A 27,454-nucleotide genomic window follows, 5' to 3' on the forward strand; every position below is an offset into this window, starting at 1 on the left:
TTGAGGTGCCTCAACCATAGAAGGAGGGGAATGCGCCGTGATTCTCTTCTGATGGAATACCGTATGTACATGCGCCCTATTTTAGAGTTCGGGTGTGTTCTATTCTCGGGGTGTGCAACGTATAAGCTACATCGCCCAGATCTTCTGGAACGCCAGGCTCTTCGCGGCTGTAAGGGCTACCTAAGAATGCAGCTAATGCGTTATTTTATTTGGAAGCCCGAGTTCCCCCTTCGTTACACCGATTTAGAATACTCACTGTGGATACTTTTCTGAGAGCCTATGGCGCGGGGGTTAACAGGGCACAATTTATCTTTGTGGCTGCGCCAGCTGTGTTCCTGGCGGCCCAGTGGCCCAGGTCCTAGCTGCTCTAGCACTAAGCTTGCTGTCTCCATTAGGGGTTGCGCTCAATAACGTACTTCCATCTTCAGATAGGGGTAATACGTTAACGGTCAACTTCCGGAACATCTTCCCCGAAAATGCTAAAATGCTACCTGCCCGACTGCTCAATGGTATCCTACAATATCATTTGGCCTCAATTCAGCAAGGTACAATCATATATTCAGATGCGTCTCAACGAGATGAAAAATCCGGAATAGCTATAGTTTCCCCTTCCTTAAGTTGGTCCTTTTCGGTTCGTCTGGTGGATTTTATCCCTATATTCTATGCGGAATTCTTCGCAATTGTCTTGACACTACGAAAGCTTGACATATCGATATCGTCTCCACTCATAATTATAGATTCCCTATCCGTAGGTTTAGCCCTTTCTTCTCCTAAAGCCTCACCTCTTCTACGGACATTTCGATCAATTCTACCACTTCACATTACTGACGGTGACCTTCTTTGGGTCACTGGGCATGCGGGAATCACCTTTAATGAAACCGCAGATTCACTTGCAAGGGTAGCACTCTCACGGCCTGTTGTCTAAGTCATTGAGACAACGCCTTTCTTAGGCCCCGCAAGGTTCCGGAGATTCTTAAAGCTGCAAGGGCAGCACGAATAAGTCTTATTGTCGTTGAAAGATTTTTGTCATCTAAAATTCTCCTGGAGACCAAATTGGTGCCCTGCACGTGACATGGAGGTGATTGTAACGAGCCTTCGATGTCGTATGGCCAAGTTGAATAGATACCTCCACAGGTCTCATCTGCCGCGGTCTGCTATGTGCAGTTACTGTAATGAAGAAGAGTCTGTCGACGCCTTCCGTTTGTCCTGTCGACGATTTTCAAGCCTCAGACGTCAGCTCCTTGAGGTGCTGCTTCATGGCATGGGATTGGCATTATCAGTGGAGGCTCCATTATGACTTGGGGCCTCAGAAACGGGATATTGCCGCCGGGATGTCTGCTCTGCTCTTCTGCGCTTCATAGAAGATTCCAAAAGATTCACAACGTAATTCGGTTGCTATTCTGGCACCAAACAAAGCCCTCCAAAAGCCTTCATTTCTGAACATTTTCCTAATATTCTTCTCCCTCCCCCTTCTTCTTCTCCTCCTTCTCCTTCTTCTTTTTTATTATTCATTTATTTATTTCTCTCGCTTTTTTGTTGTATTATAATATTGACTAACTTGCAAACTCGATTCTTCAAACACAAGAACAAAAAAGCTTCCAAATTTCTCTAATTTTGGTCGAGTAATCTAACTGGGCCGTTATCCCTTTCGGGTTAACGACTGATGTTTGGCCGATACCATGATTGTGTATACGCCAATAATGTTAAGCAACAACAACAACAACAAGCAAAATTTTCTTATTGAGGAAGAAAGAACCGCCTGACGCCCGCCTGTTTCGCGTTCACATCTGGCCCGCAAAAAGCGTTCTCCAGCTGCTAAGTGCATGGCATAAATTGATGGTGGCCATGTCTACATTCTGTCTTGCTGCAAACGAGGTTCAGCGTCTTTGTTGGTTCGGTTGTTGAAGGCACTCCTTGGGGCTCTTCTAGGTCCTTATGATCAGCTGCGTCGTCCAGAGCTCCTTCCGCAATGTAGGTGCCGGACAGCAGTTCAATAACGGGAGCATGGGCCTCCTACAGTGTAAATTTGCCGTCCACGATCGCGTTGAACGCGTACTGGGAGCAAAGGGCTCGAATGAAAGCATATTAGTTGTCCCTAAGGAGGTCTGCTTTTTGTCCTCTCCGTAGGAATTTGGAGATACCTGCCTTCCCCCCACCGAAGCATAGATTCGAGATTAAATGGGGTAAATACGTGGCAGGAATGGCAGGTAAATACACGGCGAGATAGATAGATAGATGTAACTTTATTAGGGAAAGGGCTGGCTCAGAGGCCTATAGGAATGGTAGGGCGGAAAAGGAAGGAGTAAAATTAAGTCCTGCTCAGAATGTCAGCCTCGCGTGCGAAGTCCCAGAGGGAACGCAGCACTCGGGCTGCGTGCGTGTGCTGTGGTGGCGAGATCCAGTACTGGTACGTCGGCACTTGGTGGCGATGGCGCGCGCGAATAGCCTCAAGTCCGGGACACTTCCATACAAGATGCTGCATAGTGGGGCGGACCCCCAGGTCGCATGTTCAACAGGTGACGTCGGGATGGGAGGGCTCAGCGTCTCCAGGTTGCTGGCGTCCACGACGAGGGATGTACGCTCGCCATTTAGCAATGACGTCTTCGGTGAGTGCTGCTCCAGCTCGAGCCTTATAAATGAAAACCTCGGCAGCACGCGGCAGTCCGCTCGGCAATGGATGGGGGTCAAGAGTTACCGATGCGAGGAGCACTTGCCGTCCGCGTTGCTTCAGGAAGTCACGCTGGTCGTCGGGGTCCTGGTGTGGACGGGCGGTAGTGAACCCGTGTTCCAGCGACGGCGAGCGGGAGTGGAGAAGCGCGCTCGCCAAAGCCTGAGCGGCCTCATTTCCGAAGCCGCCCGCGTGTCCGGGAACCCAGGTCACATGTACGTCCACATTGTTTTGTACGTAAAGTGCACGGCAACTGCTCTTAATTTGATGAGTTAGGCAGCCGTTCCGTGGGATCTGCTGTAGTTTTTTGTTGGCCTGAAGGGAACCTGTGTAAATGGTCAGGCGCGTCTCTGGGGGAAAGGCGCCTTAAGACTCTTGTTGCGATAAAAAGTCCAGGGCCATGTCAATAGCGCACAACTCCAGTTCACAAGACGTGGGGCACTCCTGATCATTGTACTGGAGCACCAGGCCACGGCGCACGTCACATTGAGGGTGGTAGAAAACAATGCCTGCGCGGTGGGTGGTCGAATCCCAGGAGGCGCCTGTGAAAATGGCCCCAGGATCGGCATCGGCGCGGGCAGCCTGAGCGGATCGCTGGAAAGTGTGATCGGCACGGCGAGATAAAGTTTCAACTTAAGCGATATTTCGAGGTATCCGAGTTCGAGTTAAGGAGGGGTGTATTAAAATATATAGATATATTTATAAATACATATATATATTGTCACAGGCTTCGGGCAGATTCCCGAGAAACGTACACGGGGCAATCTCTCCCTATCGGGGTATGGGCTCCAGTGGAAAGACGCTGGGCGATGTCGAACGGAATGAAGAGGAAGTAGACGAAGCCCGAGCTCCCGCTGGGTTTGCGCCATCAACCCGTATTTTCGCCCGGTGGCTACGGTGACCTTTGTAAATACACCTCCTTCCTGACTACCCATCTCCGCGTTGTCACGTGACAATATATATATGGATGGACACTGTGGAGTTATGGCAAGCGGGAGAATTGCCGCAAGGGCAAGTTCGTCATTGACAGATCCAATCATGCAGCAAGATTGGATCTGCCAATGACGAACTTTCCCTTGCCGCCATTCTCCCGCCTGCCATAACTGCACATGGATGCCAGCGGTCAAGGCCTTGGCGCTGTGCTTGTCCAGCGGGACACCCAGAATCAGGAAAAAGTAGTTGCCTATGCCAGACGTTCACTGACAAGCGCTGAACATAACTACACCATCACGGAGCACGATTGTCTGGCAGTGGTGTGGGCTGTTAGAAAATTCCGCCCATGCCTTTACGGCCGCCACTTCACCATCGTGACAGATTTCCATGTCCTGTGCTGGTTTTCTTCCCTCAACAACTTGTGTGGACGCCTAGGCAGCTGGGTTCCCCGCCTCTAGCAGTATGATTTCGTCGGCACACATAAGACTCGCCGTGAACACCTCGATGTGGGCGCTCTGTCTCGATACCCACTGACCTCCATTACGTCACCTGCTGTGGAGGTCCCGAAAACCGCACTCCCAGTAGCGCCCGTTACGTCTCTGACCGTGCAAGACCCTTCAGAGCTTCTTTAATTGCAGAGGGCGGGCGCATACTGTCCTATCATTGACCACCTTCCCCGCCACGCACCCCCTCCTAACAGTAGTGCTCGCCGTCAACTCGACAAGTTCCAGCTCCTGCATGGCACGCTTCACCGTCGCAACCACCACTCTACCACCCACAAATGGGTCACTGTCGTACGCTGTTCCCTTTGCACTTCTATTTTGGAAGCTCGTGACGATGATGCCAGGGCTGGGCAACTTAGATTTGCGAAGACATATGACCGAGTCCGCAGCCGCTACTTCTGGCCTGGCATCTCAACAGCTTTCGCAAAATACGTCATCTTGCCAGCGTAGCAAACATTTGACGGCTCCCCCAGCCGGCTTGCTTCAGCCCTTACCTTGTCCCTTCGCGCATTTGCAGACTGTCGGAATCGACTTGTATGGACCTTTGCCTATCACGCAGTCCGGTGACTGGTAGATAGTAAGTGCGGTCGATCACTTGACCAGATATGCTGAAACTGCACCTATACGCTCCGGAACAGCTTCGGAAGTCACCGAATTCATCTTACATGACATAATTTACGTCATGGTGCACCACGCATACTTCTGAGCGCCCGGGGGCGAACCTTCCTGGCAACCATTCTTGAGGAGCTCCTGCGTGCCTCCATCATTGTACAAAAGACTACTTCCGGTTACCACCCCCAGACAAACGGCTGAACCAAACTTTCCACCCAATCCTTTCTGACATGATCTCTATGTATATAAGCCCCGACTATCGCAACTTGGACATTATCCTACCCTTTGTCACCTTTGCTTATAACAGTGCGCTTTAGCGTACCACTGGCTACTCTGCATTTTTTCTCGTCTTCGGCCGCATACCTTCCTATACCTTCGAGTCAACTTTCTTCGCCGTTCCTATTTCCTCCAGCGCACCAACCCATGAGCAGCATATTTCACGGTTCGAATATGGCCGAGAACAAGCACGCTTGCACACTAAAGCTCTTCAGAAGTCAGGAAGACAAGATACGACTTGACACATTCCTCCATTCGTTTTCCCACTGGTGATGAAGTGCTCCTCTGGACCCCCGAACGGAAGCCCGGTCTTGGTGAGAAGTTCCTTCGGCGTTTCCTCGGCCCGTACTTCATCCTCAAAGAGGCTTCTCCAGTTAATAACCGCATAGCACCGATAGGCCCCGTAACAGACCGTCATCGCTATGGCGTCGAAATAGTCCAAGTACTTCAAGTCCAAGTCCTCAAGTCCTCAATAGTCTAAGCCTCAAGCCCTTCAGACGCCGGATTCCAGAGTGACTCGCGGCTCTAGAGGGTAGGGACTCCGTTTGTAGTTAACGCCGTTTGTAGTTAACGCCAGAGGCGTTCTCCCTCTAGAGTAAGGGATGAGTGGGTGGGGGGGAACCTTGCGCTGGGAGAGGCGGTAATGCTGCGTGACTTCTCTGAAGGTCAGAAGACTATACCTGGTTGATCTGGCTCCATGGAGGGAAGAGTCCACATCGTATGCCTTGATGACAGGTGCTCGGGCTGCCTTGTGGGCCGTCTCTATCCCTCCAATTCCTGTGCGAGCCGGGAACCATTGCAGCTCGACCGTGTGGGATGACGAATTTCGACACAAATTTTGTCTGCCTGGGCCGAATCGAGACCTTTGGCGAAATTTTGGATGGCCATTTTCGAAGCGGAGAATATAATCTGCGGGGTGGGCCTTTGTGTTAATGCCAGTGCGATTGCCGCCTCTTCTGCTACATGCGGGCGTCGGGTACGAAGGGTGAGGGTAGCAAGAGGAGGACGTGTGAGCATTATTGGGCAATCTAGGGGTACCGAGCAATCTACCGGTACCGGGAAAGTGTGAGCATCCTTGGTACCAGTTGGCCCCGTCGTTAAAAATTAAAAAAAAAATGTTTACTTAATTATCCGTAGTGAAAAAGAAAAGAGACTAACCACACCCCTATGCCTCCTTTGGCGTTGTAGACTGCTGACCTATCTTTCTGTATTTCCTCAACGAGCCCCTCATTTTCTTACTATATTATTCTGCGAAAGCCTAGCGAGGGTCTCGGTTCTGGCAGCCTTGATGCCTAGGTAGCATAAGAGGGCTTCCCGCCAGTAACCCGCTCATGACAGGCTGTAGACGTTCGAGTCACGCCCCGGGGGTTAAAAAAGAAGGTCCCCTTCTCCCCGTGTAGTCAGAGTGGCGCTGGCTACCACCCTCAAGCGTCAGATACACTTCTAGTAAATATAAATAGCCCAGAAAGTGAAGGAGAACACAGTCGCCCAGATAGCCGAATTGGTAAGGCATTCGACATGTAATCGAAAGGCGTGGGTTCGGTCCCCACTCTGGGCGCGTGTTTTTCTTTCTTTCTTTCTTCTGTATAATTAAAAAAAATGTTTACTTAATTATCCGTAGTGAAAAAGAAAAGAGACTAACCACACCCCTATGCCTCCTTTGGCGTTGTAGACTGCTGACCTATCTTTCTGTATTTCCTCAACGAGCCCCTCATTTCCTTACTATATATATATGTATATATATATAAGACAGGAATAAGGGTTGGAAGTCAAGAGAAGCTCGGAAAGCAAAGGGGAGGCTGTGGTAGGTCATTCAAACAGATAAAAATTTGGAAAGACAGAGAAAGTGGAGAATACATGCCCACCGGGTGAGATCCGGCGGGAATGTGTTTCCCTAAGAAAGCTTTTAACGCTTAGCCGCATGCTTTGTATGCCGCCCCGTGTTCCGGAGGGTCAGGGCGTCTCAAGCTGTTTCCACAGCTTTTACCAGTTCTCCTCGTAACATCTTATTGTTGCCGAACAAATTTCAATTTCAAATCTTGTTATGTTTTTTTTGCTATGGCAAATCAACCTGATACTTAAACGTTATAGCCTGGAACCTTTTTCAGAGTCATACACTGAATATCTCAATCGTCATTTCTTGTTTGCCGGCTGCTCTATGTGTTCACTTTCGTCACGTCTGTGTCTTCCCGACACCGCACCCCGATTACTTTAGCGGAGTATAATCCATACCCCGCTATTGTTTCTTACAGTGTACCCTTCCGCAATACTTCAAATTCCAATTTACGAGTATGGACTTCCACGGTAAGTTTCTTACAACAACCACATGAAATCGAGTGCTTAACTGACGATAAAGTAAAGTCCAAAATTCATGGTATTGATAACAATGGTCATCAAGCGGTTGCTTACTGAAGCTGTAATATTTTTATTACTACTCTGGAAGCCATGTCAAAATGTAAATATCTAATTTATGTAGAATGCTACGTTGGCAAAGTTGTTTATACGTTCGGCAACTTTTCTTGAAAAGTCAAACACGGTGGTCCCTGGGAAATTCCTTGCTATATATTCAAACAAGTTAGCTTTTTTCACGTATAGTGCGATCACATTTGTTGCTTAGGTGGCGCTTAACGCGTCGCTGGCAAGTCACACGACTACGCAATTTAGGGATTGAGGCATAGTCACTGAGCGCAAAATAGGTACGGATTTTCGGCAAAGGGTTCAGCGAAAGCATCAACATTTACTGTAACCACCGTCAGGCGCTTGTGAGTGGGCTTCCGCTCGGGAGGACGAGAGCACTCCTCTAGTCCGGGAATCCCTGCTCTGTGTTGGCTGACTGGGCCCTATCCAGAATGCACGGTACGTTGACTCCATGGTCGGTCATGTCCAGCTGCCTAGCGCATTGCTCGTAGTTTGAGTAAGGACTGGGATAGGACATGAGTTTAGCTGACGTTCGGTGGTCGGCATGAGGTTAGGCGGTCGCTTCAGCTCTGGAAACACAAGGGTGCAGGGCTAAAAGCTATTGCATTTCGTGGTGGTTTTGCGGTTTTATTATTTACGGCGATTTACGGCTTTTTTCAGGCTCCGTGTAGGAAAGCATTCTAGAAGTCAGCCGCGAGAAAATAACAAAGTAACATGATGTGCAGGGGCTAGCGCGAGCTTTAGCAGTGCTTCCACACATGAAGGGAATCCCAAGATGGGCGCCATTCAGCCCGTTTCAAGGCCAGTTTATTGTATAAAGATATTCACACGCGGTTTTGCTGACCCCATTGCTCGTAGTTTGAGTAAGGACTGGGATAGGACATGAGTTTAGCTGACGTTCGGTGGTCGGCATGAGGTTAGGCGGTCGCTTCAGCTCTGGAAACACAAGGGTGCAGGGCTAAAAGCTATTGCATTTCGTGGTGGTTTTGCGGTTTTATTATTTACGGCGATTTACGGCTTTTTTCAGGCTCCGTGTAGGAAAGCATTCTAGAAGTCAGCCGCGAGAAAATAACAAAGTAACATGATGTGCAGGGGCTAGCGCGAGCTTTAGCAGTGCTTCCACACATGAAGGGAATCCCAAGATGGGCGCCATTCAGCCCGTTTCAAGGCCAGTTTATTGTATAAAGATATTCACACGCGGTTTTGCTGACCCCATGCTTGGAAGTCAGTGCAAGAGCCAAATAACCACTCCAGGGTTATTAGAATATTCAGTGAATCACGAAAGTATAAAGGTCTTTATAGCAGTTGTTCAAGGTAACCTTGGCTTTGTACCTACTACGTATACATCTTCGAAGATGTTGCATCCGTGCTAAGATTAGTGGCTCTTCTATTACAGTTCTCTCAATTTTGGAGCAATCGGCTCGATTGTTGGACACGAAATGACGCATGGCTTCGACGCTCAAGGTGAATACTCCACCCTAATATTAACGAAGTCGCTGTTTGCTTATTCGTAAGAGCAGAGACAAAATAGCGATTTACAACAACCCGCATATTCAGAAGATTTTTCTACTGACGGTGATTGTTATTTTTGCAGCACACTCATCACTTGTTTCGCCTATTTGTAATTATTATATGAATTTTGTATGTTTTAACTAGTACACAATCATCGTAAAAAGAGCTTTTCTGCCATTTTAGAGCTAGTATTGCTTCAATAAAACGTTTAATGAACGAAGCATAAAATACCTTATATATTTCTAAGGCTAATGGTTGTGCTCGCGGCTGTGCACATGCGCAAATCTCAAAATGTTTAGGATCATATGCGGACATAGCAGACAGCGATTTTTTTTTTGCAAGGCTGCATTTCAGCCCTGTATAAACCGTCCTACAGTCGCCACTAGAACAGCCAGGTTATAAAAACACGCGAAGGGAGCCACTACTTTTTCAAGCGTCTAATATTTATGCCGTAGTTAATATTACAACTATTAGGGATATATTCTGTAATGTTGGCGGGGTTATCAAGTCTTGCTTCAAGTTTCTGTCATTTTCAGGAAGTGAGTTTGATAGCAACAGAGAGCTGCGAAACTGGTGGACCAACAGCAGCCGCCAAGTATTTGAGGAGAAAGCCATGTGCTTTGTACGTCAGTACAGCAATATTTCCGACCCTGAAGCTGAAACGCAGGTAAGACCTGGTGAAATGCTTTCTTTGGTTCTTAAGAAATCTCCAATTACAGAATGTGGCTGTCGAGCGCATGTGCATTTCTAAACCATGCTTATGACCCTCACTGCAGTACCTTGTTCCAACGTCGTCGCAACTCTGGTTGTTAAATTTTATACCACAAAATAATTTCACGCTGCACATTGTTCAATGGTGCGCAACATTTATAACTAGTCTCTGAAGTTTTGCGCTAAGGAGCTTGTGGCGCTTCCATGAGTATATTTGTCTCAACAAGCCTGAGTACTATGCTTATCAAAAAACACCGCCTGAAATCATATGAATCTCCCCGAGGATCTGTCGTCAGGGGAAACTTTCTGACGCTGCCTTTTCCCGTGAGTTGCCTCCCGTTCTGTCTCTCCCGGGTGCGCTCAGGTGATACCGGGCTGCGCTTATCCGGATTATTATAGCACGTGGCAGCCAAAATCGTCCTGCTGAGCCGCTGCTTGCGAATGGCCTGAGCAACCCTTCGATAAGAGTTTGTTTTATTTTTAATAAATGCCACGCAGTCACAAGTATAACCAGAGAAAGCCATGGGGAGGCAGAGGTGTGTAGTGATGGACAAAGTGTGCGCTCGTGTGCTTTGTGCCTTCACTGAACACTAACTGCCGGGCCCTTACCCGCTCCTAGGGAGTTGTTGAAACCATGGAAACCACTTTTTAACAGCGAAGCTGTTGAGAAAATCGCTTGTGTATGTTGCCCGCAGTTTCAAAAATAGCAAGAAAATGCCGAGAGCTCGTGCACACGTCCCTCGAGCGCGTGCTCATCAAGCTAAGCATACCCAGCCAGGGAAATTGGCTAACATTGGCCACAAAACTCCAGCCTTCGCCGCATCGTGGTAACACTTGCTCAGACCTACAAAGACGCGTCATAGCGTACGCCTCTCGTTTGTTCTTTCTTGTGACGGCGTGCGCATGCGCATGTCGAAGTTGTTGGAGTTGATACTTGACTCCACATGGCCCGACAGCGGGTAGTTCGCACGGCCGACGAAGAGACCGCGCTTTGATAGGCTTGGCTTGCAAAGCATTCACTACAGACGATACCTCGCTCTTGCTGACTGGCGTACGAAAACGCCGTTCAAAACCACGAGCTCACTCTGGCCTTGCTCAACATACGGTCATTGAAATGCCCTTCCACCGAAATCAACCAGGACACCACAAGGATACTAAAACTCAACTTTCTGTCCGTCAATAATGACCTACAACAGGTTCGCCATTAAAGTCTTGCACATGAGCGCAAGCTTCCCCGAATTTTTTAAGGCTTGTTTTACGGTTCAGGGCCCTCAGTTCTTCTCAAGGCAAGGATATTAGCATGCAGTAGGCAGTCACCGGAGACGTCGAGGTATGGGCCAATGTACCAATAAGTGCAACACATCTTAAGTTATTCGTTATTGCTGTAATAAGTTCACACTGTAGATGCACAGAGTTAAGAATTCCCGCATACTGTCAGTACATGGGTTCCTACCGGAGCCGTGTGGGCGCAGAGATTGGCCGGTAGTGCTGTTTTATTGTAATTATATACGTTGTTGCGCTGAAATGTCCACATACATACTGGAAGTGTCATCTCAGTAGATGTAATGGATAGCTATAAGTAACAGGAAGCATGTGAGCCTAAAACACCACGCGCTGTCTGAACAGACTGAATACGTCTTGTGAGTTGTGGAGGGGAGTAGCGTGAGGTGTCGCTAGGGAAGAAATATAAGGTAGGTAATTAAAACAAGTAACATGGCTTCAAACTGGAGACGTGAAGCTTTAGAAGAACCGCTGCGCTGCCCGACATATGGCGAGAGAGCCAGGCAAATGCGGACAAAGTAAACGATTTTTTTCTTGCGAGAGAATGTCCTACGGCATAAGAAAAGCTTTCACAATTAAAACACTGCACCCATTTCCGGCAAAAATACAAGAAGAGACCGATGCTGGGAACCCTATATTCAGCGCTTGAGATCTGGGGTTCTCCCAGAAGCCCTGTGCCTCTGAGGTGTTGCGTTGGCAGGTACACAGCAGGTGTTCAACTTCAGCTCCTGACGCAGAAGGCAAACATAAAGGGCAGGTGTCTGCAAACAACGCGTGACAACGAGCAGACCAAGCGTGGGTAACTGCTGGGGATACCACCACCCCAACTCGAAGCCTCTGCAGCACGAACTCCTCCCAACGACCGTGCCTACTGGGCAGGTTGGTTCCACCCGGTAAAGAAGTTCCTCTATGGTGGAAGTTGAAAGAAGTGGTAGGGGCTGTGGGGGGTCTATGTGTCAGGCAAGTGACAAAGTGAATTGAAGTGAAGACAAACTTAATCTAACTGAAACAACCTGTGCCGTATTCATAATCCAAGTTGCAAAAGCAGATGGAAAGAGCGTGAGGGGAATAGAGGTACTAATTATTTCAAATGAAGGCTGAATCACCGATTCAAACTATCGTATTTTTTTTTTGCACATATTTGGTGGACGTACCTTGATGGGGGAAGAGGAAGAAAAAAGCGGTACTTACGTAACACATACGTCTGAAACCTCATACTCCGTCGATATTTCCAGCGAAGCGCGAATATACCCAGCAAATTGTTGTAACTTTGTGAGTGATCTTATAAAAGAAATAGAGCTTATTTGATCTCCTTCGCCATAACGGAAATGCACTTCCGAATTTTAACATCTCGATGCCCACAATATTTTGCTTGGTGCTGATATCGCATTTTAGCCATTGTCGCTTAGCGAATAAGGTAATTTCTAAACTCAAGTTCACACCTACGATTCGATTCGATGGTTCTTTATTGCCCACAGAAGAAGCAGCACGCAGTGTTTACACACAGGAGGAGGTTCTGAAGTCCTGAAGAAATTCCTCCTATAATACAAGCGTCAACAAGTAAATGTTTTAACACACAGTGGTTACAGTGTTATTTTTTTTAAATAGACAAACGGAGATGTTAAAAACTCGGGTTTTACAATTACTGTAAAAAAGGTATAGAAAGAAGGGTATAGAAGCAAACAAAATGAATTAAAATGGACTGAACATGTGCGCGTAAGCTATTCTTTCAAGAATCAATTTTCCAAGCACTTTTTGTCAAATGAGGCAGACAGTTTCACTCGTAAGCAACAAAAAAATGCACAGATTGTTTACTGTAATTAGCTTGAGCTTTAGGTAAAGCTTCCTATGGAAGGCAAAACGAGTGCAGCTCTGAAGTGGAAGGGGGTTAGAAGTAATATTTTAAATAGGAAGCCTTCCGCTTAAGAATTAAAATGCAATGATGCAAAGAGAATGCTTCACCAAATTAGAAACAGCCACAATATTATGCGCACGAAGCAGAGGTACAGCACTGCAACGGGAATTAGTATGATTAATGATCCATATTGCATGATTCTGGGTATGTTGCAACTGTGACAGGTGCATTGGGTGTGTATTGCCCAGAGACGACATGCAATAACTAATGTGCCTATGAACGGAAGCACAGTACAATATAATGTCTTTCACCCAAAATAAGGACAAAACTAAATTATTAGTCGTGTTCCATATGCTACTTTTTTGGTTACCAACGTGAGGTATTTTTGAAATTTAAAATGTACATCATGCTTGACGCCCGAAAATGTGCCGTAGTGAGAGCACGGAAGTCGAGTCCCATTTAGAAAAATGGTAGAGTTTTCCGTTATTATCTATGGTGTTGTAATGAATTTTAGCCGCCGCATCGTCGACGCTCGGCGTCGTTGCATCGCGCCCGTGGAGGAGGAAAAAGGGGGTTTCGTTGGTGCCCTCATGAACCGCGGTGTTGTAAGCGAACATCGTGAAAGGAAGCCACTAATTCGAATCTCGTTGGTCATGAGCGACAAAATGAGACAACATGCCCACCAACGTTCGGTTCAGCCTTTCGACGGCGCCGTTACATTCAGGATGATACGCGGTCGCTTGTAGCTTCTTTATACCTAAGATATCGTAGACCTCTTTCATGACCAGGGAGACAAAGTTTGTACCCTGATTGGTCAATAGCTGTTCAGGCACACCGTGTCGCAGTACTACCTTTTCTACAAATACTCTCGCAACTGTTTCTGCTTTCTGGTCAACTTAATTAAGGAACAGCTTCCGCGTAGCGGCTCAAATGGTCCACGAAGACCAATATGTACTTGCTCCCGGCTGAAGTAGTCGGCAGTGGACCCACTATGTCCATCGCCGTGCGCTTAAATGGAGTGCTAAGCCTCTCAAGCACCTGTAAAGGAGCACGCTTCTGATTCTTGGGCGTTTTGTGAACGGCGCAGGAGAGGCATTTGCGACAGTACTCCACAACGTCTCGTCGAATCCCTGGCCAAAAATCTGTAATAAAGCATTCAAAACCATAACCATTTAGAATATTAGTCCATTCTATGTAAGAAGGAGTGGTAACGGAGTATTTTTTCTTTTAAAATGATACGGTGTACAGGGCACTATTTTACGCTTTGCAGAAGTCTGTAAGATATGATGAAGGCGAACGATAACTGCAGCCGATAACTAATTGTTTAGTGCCTTTTGGAAGGAATGCATAAAGAATTCAATCCAAACAGATTCGCACTTAAATACGTCATGCGACAACTCAACGAAACGCGATAAGATAAAGTGGAAGAGATATCAATTGCTGCCCCACAATGTCCGCTATTTTCACGATGACCGTATTCAGAAGTGTACCCACAAACACGAATAGATTTCTTTCTCTCGGTGTCAACCACGTTTCACTCAAGCAGATAAGAGAAAAATGGTGGCGAGAAGATGATAACCGACATGTTATTTCATCAAAGTGCCTTCTTAAACTACGCGCGTTGAGGTGAATGATGGAAGTGGAAGGAAAGATAGGCGATTTGCAAGTTCAGAAGGGCGAAAGTAGTCTGCCATGAAGGTGACGGCACTCAATCAGCATAAGCGGCAGGATTCAATAGAAGATAGCCAGGTAGTATACAGATGAAATATGGAAGGAGCGGATGTCTTCAGTTTGACGGGATTTTATTTGGAAGTTTTTCGCCTAAAGGAACAGCCACCCTCTTTCTTTTTTCAGTTTCAGGGCTTGCGGGAACGGCCGTCCAGTCTCCTGGGTTAGATTCTAGTTAGATGCTCCTGGCTAGGCTTGTTAGGACAAGGACTTAAATTAATTTTTATGCGCCTGTTTGGGTAATATGTGTAATCAAAACAAATGGAATATATAAACAGTCGGAACAGTTGTCGAGAAATCCGGAATAACGCGTAGTTTTCTCCAAATCTAAATTCGGGTATATATGATTATTAGCCAAAGCCCGCAAAGCGATTTTCTGACATTCGAGAAGGTTACTTGGGCCTGCGATTTATTGACAGATCTATGAAAAAAATCTGGCTTACGATAATGATATCATGCAAAATGTCAGCGAATCGCGAACTGCAGACTTTTCTCGGCGTCGGCTCATATTTGCCGCTATGGCGGCGCGCCCCTCTGTATTTTGGCATCGCCGGCGCTAAGGCTTTGCTTCGACAATACTTCCATCGTCCGAGGAACTGATTGCGTCATTAACAGACGCAGGACGCCGCGTGACTCAGCCGCTATATTGTAGCGCGACGCCACCGCGGAGCACGGCCCGCAAGGCTCCCTGGGATAACCGCCCTCCCCCTCAAACATTCCGTCTCCACATTGCTGCGCATTCTATCTTCGCTGTCCTACTCATTCTCTTTGCTCAAACGAGGTCGACGGCTGCGGGCGACGTGAAACAAGAACCGTCCTTCTTTTTCACTCTTTCAGAGACGTAGTTTTTCAAAACTTTGGCATACGACGTACCTACAGGATGACAGATATATACTGCCAGAATTGAAAGCATCTACGGTGGTAATTTATGTGTACGCGTTTGAATTACCTCTTAGGCCTTTCCAGCCCGTTAGCGGAGTGATTTCTAAAAATCTTTTTCACCCTTTAAGCGGCGTGCTAGGGCGAAATTTTCAATATTGTTTTTGTGTGTTTCTATCAGTAACGTTTAACCGTAAAAAACAATTGGGTATACCAATAGGTCGAGCTATATGTGTGTGCCAACACTCAATATTTTCCACAAGGCCGAGGAAGAAAGCAAACTACGTTTAGGGATTTTTCAGGCTACATATATCACCACAAACAACTCCGATATCTCAAAGTTCTAGTGGCACAATCACGAATTTGAAAAAAGCACAAGTTCCCCCTTTTCTTCTATTACGCCTAAATGTTACGAACATGTAGGCATAGTGTGCCCCGACGCCATGATAGAAATGTGCTCCCGAAATTTCAAGCCTTCCGTTTCAGTTGTTTTGGATGTGTATATAATTAGTTGTTCAGTAAGTGGGTAAGTCAGTGAGTGTGGTATTTCTATACATACGCCTAGATAACTTGTTTTCATTTTTACCTGCTTTCAACGAAATGTTGTCACGTTCATCCACATGAATTGAACGAAGCTGGACGGGTATCACACAGTCAACGAGGACATTGCTGACAACGGAGGGTTACGCACAGCGTTTCAGGTAAGAAGGGGTACGTTTTGCACTATAGGCACGTTTTAAAGCAAATATTTCTTGCCATACATGCGTTAGTTTTGTTTAACGGCTACGCTCTAGCATCAGTAACAAGTGTTCGTCAGTTTCGCGCTGTTTCACAACGTGTAAAATTAAATCCGTGGGGAAGCGTTTTATATGAATATTTATTTCCTGGCGTCGCCATGCGAAATTTTACATCGACGTGGCCGAGCTCCACACGCATAAAAGCCAGCACCAAAATCCCAACATCACATTGATCGTAATATAGTGGGGTCACGCGTCAAAGCGACGCGCAAAACGACCACAGTTAGTGCGCGTCTTTTTTCGCGTTGCTTTGCGCAGTGCTACACGTGGTCTACCTCGCCAAGCTCCGTGCAATTTCCACCACTGCACGCCACCTCCAAGCGACGCCCCAACCCCAGTACACATGCATATGCATGCCAACACCACGTTGCTTCAAAATGAGGGGCGTTGTTTTAGGGAATTCAGCCTAACAACAAAAGAATGCTGACGGGAGAGACGCTAGACATCAAGTGAATGTTAGAAAACACAAAACCGTAAATTTGCCGCTACACCGAACCCATTGCTCGGTGCACACTACATTAATATGCACTATTCTTGTTAAGACAACCGAGTTCCTTTTTAAATGCAGAGCATTTCTTTAACTCCCATGTAGCGTCCGCCGTCCGTCCGCAACAGCTCAGCCCGCAGGTGCGCCCTCTCCTCCACTCCTCCCCTCCCGCATCACGCTACCCTCCTCGCTCTCAACAACAGATCCGCACCCCTCCCCCTACATATATAAAAAAATAATACTTATCGGCGCCTGGTTTCGATCCCACGACCCTGCGGGCGGAACGCAAGGCACATGGTGCTCTTCCCACTGCGCCACAAAGCCGACACAGATTCAAATGCTACGAACGCGTCTTATATCCTTGACTCATTCAAACTACGTCAAGAAGCTGCTGATACAACGCATTCACTACCTGTGGGCGGAACGCGAGGTACATGGTGCTCTTCCCACTCCGCCACAAAACCGACACAGAATCAAAGGCTACGAACGCGCTTTATATCCTTGACTCATTCAAACTACGTCAAGAAGCTGCTGATACAACGCATTCACTACCACCAACTCCGCAAACACTAAACGTTAACGCAATACACCCGCCCCCTATGCGACGCATTTACTCGAGTCCCTCTCGCAGGGAGATGGGCCCAATTTTTCACAGTGTTGTTTTTTACTTTTTGACAGTGTTATGTAACATTCAGTTGATGCCTAGCGTCTATCCCATCCGCATCGTGTATTGTGCTTGTGCCTCTTTTTTGCCCCAGGAAAGACACCCCACTTTTCCGTGATATTATCGTTCTGTATGTGGAGGCGTGCTTGTGATTCCGTTGGGATGTAGGGTTGTCGAGTGGGTGAGCAGGTGCCTCAGTATGTCTCGTGTCTTCCTTTCTTTGCTGAGGCTCTCAGACGCCCAAAGCGCTGGTTTGTATGCAGTGATGCTCCATTCAGCGCTTTGAGGGGGTAATTTCTTGCTGCAGCTTCCGCTTCTGGCGTTCAGTGTCCAGTCCCTTTTTTGAGGGCCGGGGGTACCTGAAGCAGCGCATGAACTTAGGATATAGAGTAACGAAGCGTGTTGAAGCTAGGAGTGTACAGTTGGTTTCCTTGATGCCGGTGTGTATTGTGTATTCTGCGTTTTCAGTCTGTTAGGTTGAAATCGTGACGTGCTGGTAGTGTGTGTGCGGGTAGTTCCGATTTGTACCAGTTCAATAGCGTGTGCGGTCATGATTGTATCGCTATAGTGGCGTCGTGGTAGTTGGGATATTGAGGATGCAATGGTCGCTCCCGAGGGAATGGGCCAAACGTTTCCGAGTGGTGGGGCGGGTGTTTATGGTACTTGACAAGTGTGGTTTCTTGTCGTGTTGTATATATCAGGGCTGTAGGTATGAGGCTACGACTGTAGGTATCTGGGGACAGATGTTTACGTGGCTAAGTGACTATCTTTGAGGCAGGACGGTATATATTACCACATCCAGCGGGGTGACTACCCGCCACGGTATTAGACAAGGTGTTCTGCAAGGCGGTGTCCTTATCCCCACTCTCTGAACACCTGTCTTGTTGGACTCCCAAACGTATTACCTCCTGGAGTAAATATTTAATTGCATGCTGTCGACACCTGTGCCTGGTTCTCGAGGACAAACCGACGAAGCATACGAGCAAAGCTACAACTGGCGATCCTAAAATTGGCACGATACCTAACAAATTGTGCTCTGGTTCTTTCGCCTGGAAGTTGCGCTGCGATGGCATTTACAAGACGCGACATGTCTCTTTATGCCCTGACTATAGCAGGCCGCCCCATGCCAATGTGACGCAATCCATTTTTCGGCATTTTCTTTGATAGGTCAATGTCCTCGACCCATCATACTCGGTACCTCAAAGATAAACTACAGTCTTCCGTGCACATCATACGGGTGCTTGCAGGCACTGCATGGGGTTTCCCGGTTGATTCCCTGCTACGAGCCTACATGACAGCCTTTATTGATCCGCATCACTACAGCCTGCCTGCCGTCGGTGCAATGTCCAAGAGCAACGTCAAGCCACTAGAGGCACTTCAGGCGCAAGCTTCGTGTATTTGCCTGGAACTCCCTAAGTGCACTTCAATGGCCGAGACACTTTGTGAAGCGAGATGCCTCTGGCCAGTCTACTATTAAGGAAAGAAAACATGCGGGGCGTCTGTGAGCCAGAAGCTCAGCCACACGACATCGCCTACAAAAACCTAGGTCGCAGCAGTTAGAGCTGCGCTGCATATTTTCAAGGACTGCTCTCCGAAACCCTGGGCAGTTTTCCTGGACTCTCGATCTGCGCTAAAAACCCTTTTCAAGCGAGGAAGTCATCAAAGCCAGATGATTCATGAAGTCAACATCATACACACTGAGGCACTGCGCAAAGGAAACACTATTTCGTTGCAGTGGTTACCAGGCCACTGTGGCATCACAGGCAGTGTAAGATCTCATCAGCTCGTGCGTGAGGGCCATTCCACGAGCTCAACAGCACACCTCCCTTTATACAAGGTGGAAGTCAACGGTATAGTCACAACACTTGGATGGCGCATGCAATCGCAGCACTGGCGGAACCCGGACCTACAGTACGCCCCCCTTTACGCAGTCGACCCGCAGTGCACCTTTTGTATACCACACGCTTTATCCCGACCAACATAGTGTGCTATACACCGCCTGCGCCTCAAAGTAGCCTATATCAAAAGCTTTCTTAACAAAATCGGTCTGGTAACATGACCTCCGTGCCTTCTTTGCAATGTACGACAGGACACTGAACACGTGTTTTGTGTTTCTCCAAGTTTCTGCTCGGCGCGAATGACGGCGCGAAGTTTCCTACAGGCGAAAAATCTCAACTTGATGAATGTTTGAGGCCCATGAAACAGCAAAAACAGTGCGGTGCGGGGCTTTAAAGCTCCGGTACGTTTCTTTAGAGACTCTGGACTCGACTTCAGCTTTTGACTGCATCTGTGGCTTTTTTGTATATATATGTGTGTGTGTGTGTGTGTGTCTGTATGATGGATATTCTTTCGCTTTTATTTTTATTTCTTATTATTCATTTCACCATTTAACCCTCACTACATGCTCACCAACAATCTGGAGTAGCAAACCCGGCATTATTGTCTCTCTCGTCGTGTTGTGTGGTAGTGCCACCCTGGGTAGGAATGTAGGTTTCATTTTTAATTGTGAGGCGGGGATGTTGCATAGATTCCCATATTATTCTACCCTTTTAGTTTTAAATGGGGTAACCCCACTTTTTGTAAGAAGCATTTAAATCTCAGGTAAGGGGTAAAAGGGCTTTGTTCGCATGTGTCAGTTCTAGTTTCAACCATTCGCGGGCAGTGGAACTCGAGGAGACGAGCGCAGATATGTGTTTAGGGCGTTGGTTGGCTGTGCGGTGTGTGTATTGGATATGAGGCGTTTAAACGTGTGAAGGGGAATGTCGAGTTAAAGTACCACGTACAAGGGCCTCCGCTTTTTATTGACTTCTATAGAGTTGTAGTATTACATTGCACATTTGGAACCTGCACATCTGGAGTCTGGTCCCTGCTGTTGGAGGAATATGGCTTCAGGGTGCCTGTGTGCACCGTCTACGAAGACTTCAAACACTGCGCGTTTACGGCGAAATCCACGAAAATTTATTGACGAACGTCCAAGGTATTTATTACTCCTGTTCCCGTTTTCTCCTTGCACTCCCTTCACCATCTCCTGTCCTTCTTCGTACCTGGAATATAAGTACTCCCTTTCATTTCCGCACTTCCTCTCCCTCTTCATTCATACAGTATACTCCCCCCTGTTCCTCTGACTCCTCTCAACCTGTTGCTCTTGAAATATACCATTATTCTCCCTGTCTCACTATACCATCATCTCGGAGTACTTTTCATCACTCGCCACAGTGGCTAGTGGCCTCGGAGCTGTGCTTGGTTTCCCGATAACGCATGTTCGATTCGCGGCCTTGGCGGCCGCTTTTCCGATGGAGGCGAAAACCGAAAACGCCCGGGTTGTCGAGATTTTGGTACACTTTGAAGACCCCCATGTGGTCAAAATCAATCCAGAGCCCTCCAAAACAGCTCGCCGAATCACCTGTGTAGCGTCGGCGAGTTAAACCCCCACAATCAATCAAAACAATCCTTTTCATCTCCTCTGCTCCCGTCCCATGTTTTTCTTCCTCCTCGTCTCTATTCCCTCTCCCTCGTCTCTCGTCCCCTTCTGTGCCCACTTTCCTCTTCCTGTCCCGTTAACTCCCACGAGAGGCGTTCGCGGGTGGCCCTTGGTTGAGCCCCGGTTAAGTTCACTGGGTCAGTGCCTAATGGCGTCAAGTGGGTCACTTATTCTGGTTACGTGTTGCTGGGCTATGCCAACCCATGGGTAACGCCCAGAAAGCTCTAATTTCCAGTACGTCAAACCAGCAGGGGCCACAGCCACTAATAGCGTTTCTGACTGCTTCGACGAACATACAGAAAGAGCAATTTTTGCGTTTACCTAGTTTTTGAAACATTATAGCCTTAAAAGGTTCAAGCAGCAATGACAAATTGCAGAAAGAAAGAGGATAAACCCTGAAACATTTTCTTTCAGCTTTTTTTAAATACTGTAAATGCTTTCACGGCCTAGTCAACAAACGCACTCAGGGCCTAGGATAGGGGGTCACAAAGTAACACAGCCAAAAAATACGGTTATATGCTCATCAGATAATGTACCCGCCGCGGTGGCTCAGTGGCTAAGGCGTTGTGCTGCTGAGCACGAGGTCGCGGGTTCGATTCCCGGCCGCGGCGGCCCCCTTTCTGATGGAGGCAAAAAGCAAAAACACCCGTGTGTACGAGATTTCAGCGCACGTCAAAGATCCCCAGGTGGTCAGAGTTCATCCGGAGGCCTCCGCTACCGCGCGTCTCATCGCCTGCGTTGCGTCGGCGCATTAAACCCTACAATGAATCAATCAGAGAACGTAAAACCTTCCTCAAAAACGTTTCTCTCTTTCCCGGCCTTCGCGTTCTTCCAGCACTCCTATTACGTCATTGCAGTGACATAGCGGCTATTAGCCGGATTTCTTTCTTTTGCAGCAATAAATTCATTCGAGAGTCACTTTAAAAATGCCACAAAAGCAAAGCAGAAATGCGATGTGCATGTGCGCGACGAGGAAATCGCACGGTGCGGATCCGGGCTGGTGATAACTGCAGCTTTCGCAGTGCTTCCAGACGCGAAGTAATGAGTGAAAGCGTTTATCGGAAGTGATACACGGTCCCTTTAAGCAAGATATTAGGTACTATCGTGATAAATTGAAATACGAACAACGGACCGCGTGTCTTTCACTGCATGCCGCGCATCCTGGCGACATGCCGGGTATGCGCAGTACGAACAAGTTACGAGTCCGAAATTTATATGGAAACCCCGTAGTTCGGCGTGTGAGTGTTTTGGTTTGTTCTGCCACGGCGTTCGGCGTTCGCTCACGCAAGCGTTATCTAACTTTGTTGCTGCGATGAGTGAAAACGATGCAAGCAGCTGCATTCCTTTATTTTTGATTTCGTCCTGAGCGCCCAACGGACGATGGAGATTCACTGGTCTTTCCATATCAAGGTTTCTCACGAACTCTCGTAACTTATTCGCGCTGCGCATACGCAGCCAGCCCCCAGGATGCGGGGCATGTGTTGAACACCACGCACGTCATTGTTCGTATTTCAACTTATCACGATAGTACCTATACAAATATATTTAGCAGCATTGTCGCAACCATAAGAAAACCTATTAAAGCAGTTAGAGCACATGGTAAGAAAGAGATACTAACAGAGAGGTCAAGCATATATGCATGGTCGTAGATGACCAGATACCCTCACCGTCAAGATTCTTGCCTTTGGCCGATAACGGTAATGTCCCAATATTAGTTTATCTAAATTATCAGTGTTATTTCGCAATTTCCTCTGAATCCCACCAATGATTCATAACGATTTCTAGCTTTGTTTATTATAAGTCATATACTGAAGCTTTAGGTGAAATTTCATACCTCTTTATATGTTTTGTTCGGTGTTGTCTTCCTCTGAACTCTCAACGTACCCACTGCGGTGTGTAATGCGTCGTCCGCCGAACAGTGTGGTTAATAAGAATGACTGTCCCTTTGTTTGCACGCTGTTACGATTGGCTGAAACCCTGCCATATTGCTAGGTCTGATATGGCCCGGTAAGCCATCATGAACGTGCTCGCTTCGTTGTTGCAATTGAACGATTCATTGCAATGACACATTTGTCGCGGATAGCGACGCAAGAAGGGAGCCAGACAGCCGGTCGCCCTTTCGCTGCGCTGATCGGGACCCAACTACCCCGAGTACGAGGCGCGAGGTGTACCCGTACGCGTGTGCCCGTCCACAACACCCTCTCCCGTCCGTCGCCAAGGTGCGCATGCGCAGAAGTATGAAAACGAATGGCAGGTTGAAGCCGATGCACAAATCTACCCATGTGCTATGCTGACAACAGGCGTTCAGAGGGGCTCTACGAAGTTCAGCTGGGGAGCAAAGGCAGAGTCACAGGGAAGGAAAGAGTATGTGTGGCGATATACTATCGCCAACATCTCGTCGTCCACCCTGAGTCCATCGGCATAAATTAGGCTGTACCGGTACAGGAAGTAGGAAGCAACCGCAAACCGAGGTAGTCCCACCAGCCGTGGATCATATATCTCCTGCCTATTCATCCACAGCAGCAGGCACAGGTCTGTATCATCTTGTTCAGCTTGCTGCGGCAAGCTTCCTTTGATCCCGCCTGCTAACTTCCCTTCATCATCCTCATCGGGTGATCTTGGTGTGGCTGATCGCAACGGAGCACCCAGGTACTTTTGGTCATGGCTGGAAGCAAGATGATACACGGTGTCTCGATCGCAGTCCTTGTCGCCTCCCGCTCCGCCGTAGCCGCCAGGATCGTAGGGGAACTCATATGGCATTCGAAACGCCAAGGTGACCACGCAGTAGCCCACCGCCAGCTCGCTCACCAAACGCAGACCACAATAGTGATGTCCGGGGCATTTTATTCGCCTCTTAGTGCTCCGTAGCAACCGGGATCATAGGGCAATTCGCCGTGATGGCGGCCCAGTCTTCGGTTAACGGGTGCAGTCGTGTGCCCCTTGCAGGCACGTGCGACGCCAGTACAGGGTGGCATGGCGGGTAGATGTACACCTGTCATCATTCCTTGTGAGCCGCAAAGCTGATGAGCTACACCCCTGTGACTCCGGAAAAATGATCGCGGCACATACAGGTGTGCTCCTGTGATCCTTTCAGGTGGCCGTCGAGCCCGGCCACTAAAGCTGCACGGTGGGCGTTCACGAGCTCGGCGCCACCACGGTCACCTGACAGTTCGCGCGATCCAACTCGGACGGCCGGTGCGATGATCCGAGTCGCGGATACGAGGAAGCGCTGACGCCAGCAGAGATTCCAACGGAGAAGCCAGCGCCCGGAGCAACGCGCCACCGTCGTACAAGTGGGAACGGCGCCCGCTCGCGACACGTAACAACCACATGCTCTCTCATCAAGGCACCCCCACGAACGGCAGCGATGTCGAAAGCGTCGAGAAGCATCACGCTGGACGAATCCGCATCGCCGTACATCGTGGTCATGGGGTCCTTGGAGAGGTCAGTTCCGTGGCCGTCCTGGACGACGACGCAGTCACTGCTGTGCGGGCGGCTGGGTACACCCAGTTGTGCCTCAATGGAATCGGCCGTGCTTTCCGGTGGTCTCTCTGGTGGGTCAGACTCGTTGGCAGCTGTGAGGACATTTTGACGGTCAGAAACGCACGGCTCAAACGCATCGGGAACGTTCGCCACCTTGTCAGGCTCCCCGGCTATCCTGCTCTCACCAGAGGGCACCACGGTGTTGCCGACGGTTTGGTGCTCCGGTGCTCCGAGCAGCCACTAGCGAAGGAACGGCACATGGTCTGCCGAAGTACACCTGTGTGAGGATCGTGACGACCTTTTCGTCGTACTCATACCTCTCCAACAAATCGGCTTCCGCCTCGTCCACATCTATCATCTCATGGATGCGCGCATCGAGGCACGTCAATTCGTCGTACCTACTGTTTACGCCGCGCAGGTGCGATCGAATCTGGCCGGTCGACGTGAGAGGATCCTGCAGCAGCAATTGATTGGCGGCTACGCCCCTTGTGAGGGCTTCCCTTACAATGTCATGGTGGCGGCGTAGTTCCTACATGGCAGATGGCGCGAACGCAGGTGACCGGGTGTCCTAGGCACGAGCACGCGCGGCAGACAGGGTTTGATGATGAGGCTCGCAGAATTGGGTAGCTTCCAGGGGACCCCAGGCCTAGCGTCCTCGAATACAGCGCCGCATCAGGTCAGGTCTGCTCGTGGGTTGTCTCCCGGGTGTAACGGCAGCAGAATGTCGCGGATAGCGACGCAAGAAGGGAGCCAGACAGCCGGTCGCCCTTTCGCTGCGCTGATCAGGACTCAACTTTCCCGAGCACGAGGCGCGACCTATGCCCGTACCCGCGTGCCCGTGCAGCCTTCCTCCTTTATTCATTATCCACAACAACATTTTCGCCTCCTTCGAGCCTGCGCTCAAATAACAAAAGTAAGACGCTAAGACAAATGCACCGCTAAACCCAAAAACAACTGTAAAAGAAAAAATTCTTCACTTAAGAAGCTAAATGCTTTTATTTTCAGGCCTACAAAAAATTCTTGAAAGAAGAATGTGATGGTCACGACACCAGGCTGCCAGGGTTAGAAAATTTGTCGGGGAAACAGTTGTTCTTCATAGCGAATGCAATGGTAGGTTTACGTTACCAAGTAAAAATTTTGTTATTTTCACCGAGCTTAAGCTACATGAATAAAATGAGGGGCAAAATGTTTTCTCTGATCTCTCTTTCAGACGTGGTGCAGTTTAAACACGAAGAAAGATTTGAAATGGCGAATTCAGTATGACCAGCACAGTCTAAATCGATACAGGTAAGTTGAATGTCTTATGATGGCAACTAACGAACGCCACCAGGTTGTAAAGCATCCGCAAATATTCTAGAATTTCATTTGGCATTTAGGGCGAGAAAGACACAAGCAATATGTTACGACTCAACTCTAGAGTGCCGAAAGGACTGCCCGTATTATTTGACACCACCAAATGAAGGTTGATTTTTTTGTGAACAGTAACATCGGCATTGCACAACTTCCAAACCCCAACTTTACGTCCATTCGTGTACATGCCATAACAAGGCCACTCATCCAAAACAAACTCAAAAGGATTTATAGCCACACCGCTGGCAGACTCCATTCATTCTAATACTGGGATTCTGTTCTGCAGGTACAAAAGGCAATAAGTAAAAGGCATCAGAATTCGCACTGATTTCCTTTTACCACGACGTTTTTACCCATCTTTGTTGTTTATGAGTGTGAGAACACATGTATAGGGAATAAAAATATTTCTGTCAACAACAACGGCAGTCCCGTATACTCGATTGGGGAGCACAAAAATACAGTCAAAGCTGTTATCTGTTACGTTAGGCTTGTTAGCTGTCCAAGCATCTAACATGCCTGTAGAGTCTGGGTGCCATTCCACGGCCGTACTGTCACACAAAAACAAGGAATTGTTTGAGGAACATCTGTGATAACAAGGTTTTTTGTGATTGCTGTAGATGCACGAACACCAAAAAAAATTTTAAACATCTGCAAGTGATTGTTAGAAGAAAGAGATGTTTAAAGGATCACTGACACAAAAAATTTGCATCTTGTTTTTTTTTTTGTTGCGATAAGTAGCTAGTGACCTACTTATCACCTGTAGAAACCTCATTTGCTTCATCGTGCAACCGTTGTTTAATTAGAGGCATTTTCAATGCGGCCAGTCGCAGTTTCGGTTTCAGCGGGTGCCGCGAAACGGTGGATTTTGTGTGAACAAAGCTGACCACGTGACTGTCGGAGGGATATCACAGAGCAAAGCTGCCGTAGCCCTGTCGAATCCCTGTCGCCGGCAGTTTCTGCCAATGGCCACACGTACTGATCTCGTGAGCCGCTTAATTAAAAAACGACCATGGACGTGACGCAGGCGCTGCGAGTGCAAGTGCTGCCGCGGCTAGAGAACGACGCGCGCTGGGAGCAGCCGGGCGGTCTGCCTACAGGTCCGCCTACAGATGTGTTCGGCTTAGCACTGCGGTGGATATTCGATTGCCGCTCTCGTAAGCGGTGCAGATGACAATTTTTAATGCAACCCGCCATCACATCATTAACTCCTTTCTCATGTAAGCCACCACGGTCGGGACTTGGGTGCAATTTCGCGCAGCTGTAACAAGCGATCACTCGAGCTACCGGCGCCGGACTTCGCGGCCGTGGCCGCCGCCTGCACAGCGACCTTGCGGCTCGCTCAGTGGGCTTTTCGTGCCTCTGGCGCGTTTTCGCGTTCAATGTAAATCAAAATACAAACAGAGTGCCTGGAATCGCTGCAGAACTTTGGTCGCGGCAAGCTGCCCGATGAGCTGACGAATTCACGGCGCCTCCGCCGCCAACGATCGGGGCGTTCGTTCTCGAGAGCTGAAGCTCCGCCCTCCGGCCCTCCGATTGGAGCGACGAGCCCGGAGAGCCGGCGAAAAGGGCCGGCAGTGCGGAAGAGGTAAACACAAACTCGTGACGTGTGTGGATGCTGTTTATTTACAAAATACCCACGGGATGTCGATTGCGCGTGGTCCTCTGCTGGCTGCTCGGTTGCATTTCTCACAGTTTAAAATTGATTTTAAATATGTTCTAGGCTGTATTCGCCGCTGATATTTTGCAGATGATGTATATGTGTCCACACCACTCTATTTGCGAAGTTATCTCGCCTTCAAAATTTTGTCTCAGTACC

General features: G+C 48.3%; 1 protein-coding gene across 2 annotated transcripts in view; it reads left to right on the top strand.

The window, feature by feature from the left end:
* The window catches only part of LOC144151555 (neprilysin-1-like), a 118,898-nt gene that overhangs the window by 85,686 nt on the left and 5,758 nt on the right, over positions 1-27,454 (top strand). Inside the window, exons 9-14 of one of the 2 annotated variants that reach the window (XM_077682652.1) lie at positions 7,245-7,296; positions 8,807-8,874; positions 9,459-9,589; positions 16,012-16,077; positions 25,294-25,398; positions 25,499-25,575. In XM_077682652.1, coding sequence (XP_077538778.1) covers positions 7,245-7,296; positions 8,807-8,874; positions 9,459-9,589; positions 16,012-16,077; positions 25,294-25,398; positions 25,499-25,575 — 499 coding nt within the window. The remainder of the gene's footprint in view (positions 1-7,244; positions 7,297-8,806; positions 8,875-9,458; positions 9,590-16,011; positions 16,078-25,293; positions 25,399-25,498; positions 25,576-27,454) is intronic. The other variant, XM_077682653.1, reaches the window with a different exon arrangement.

This window comes from Haemaphysalis longicornis, unplaced genomic scaffold, assembly GCF_048455015.1.
Source record: "Haemaphysalis longicornis isolate Haplotype H1 unplaced genomic scaffold, Haemaphysalis longicornis Haplotype H1 scaffold_9, whole genome shotgun sequence".
Lineage (NCBI taxonomy): Eukaryota > Metazoa > Arthropoda > Arachnida > Ixodida > Ixodidae > Haemaphysalis > Haemaphysalis longicornis.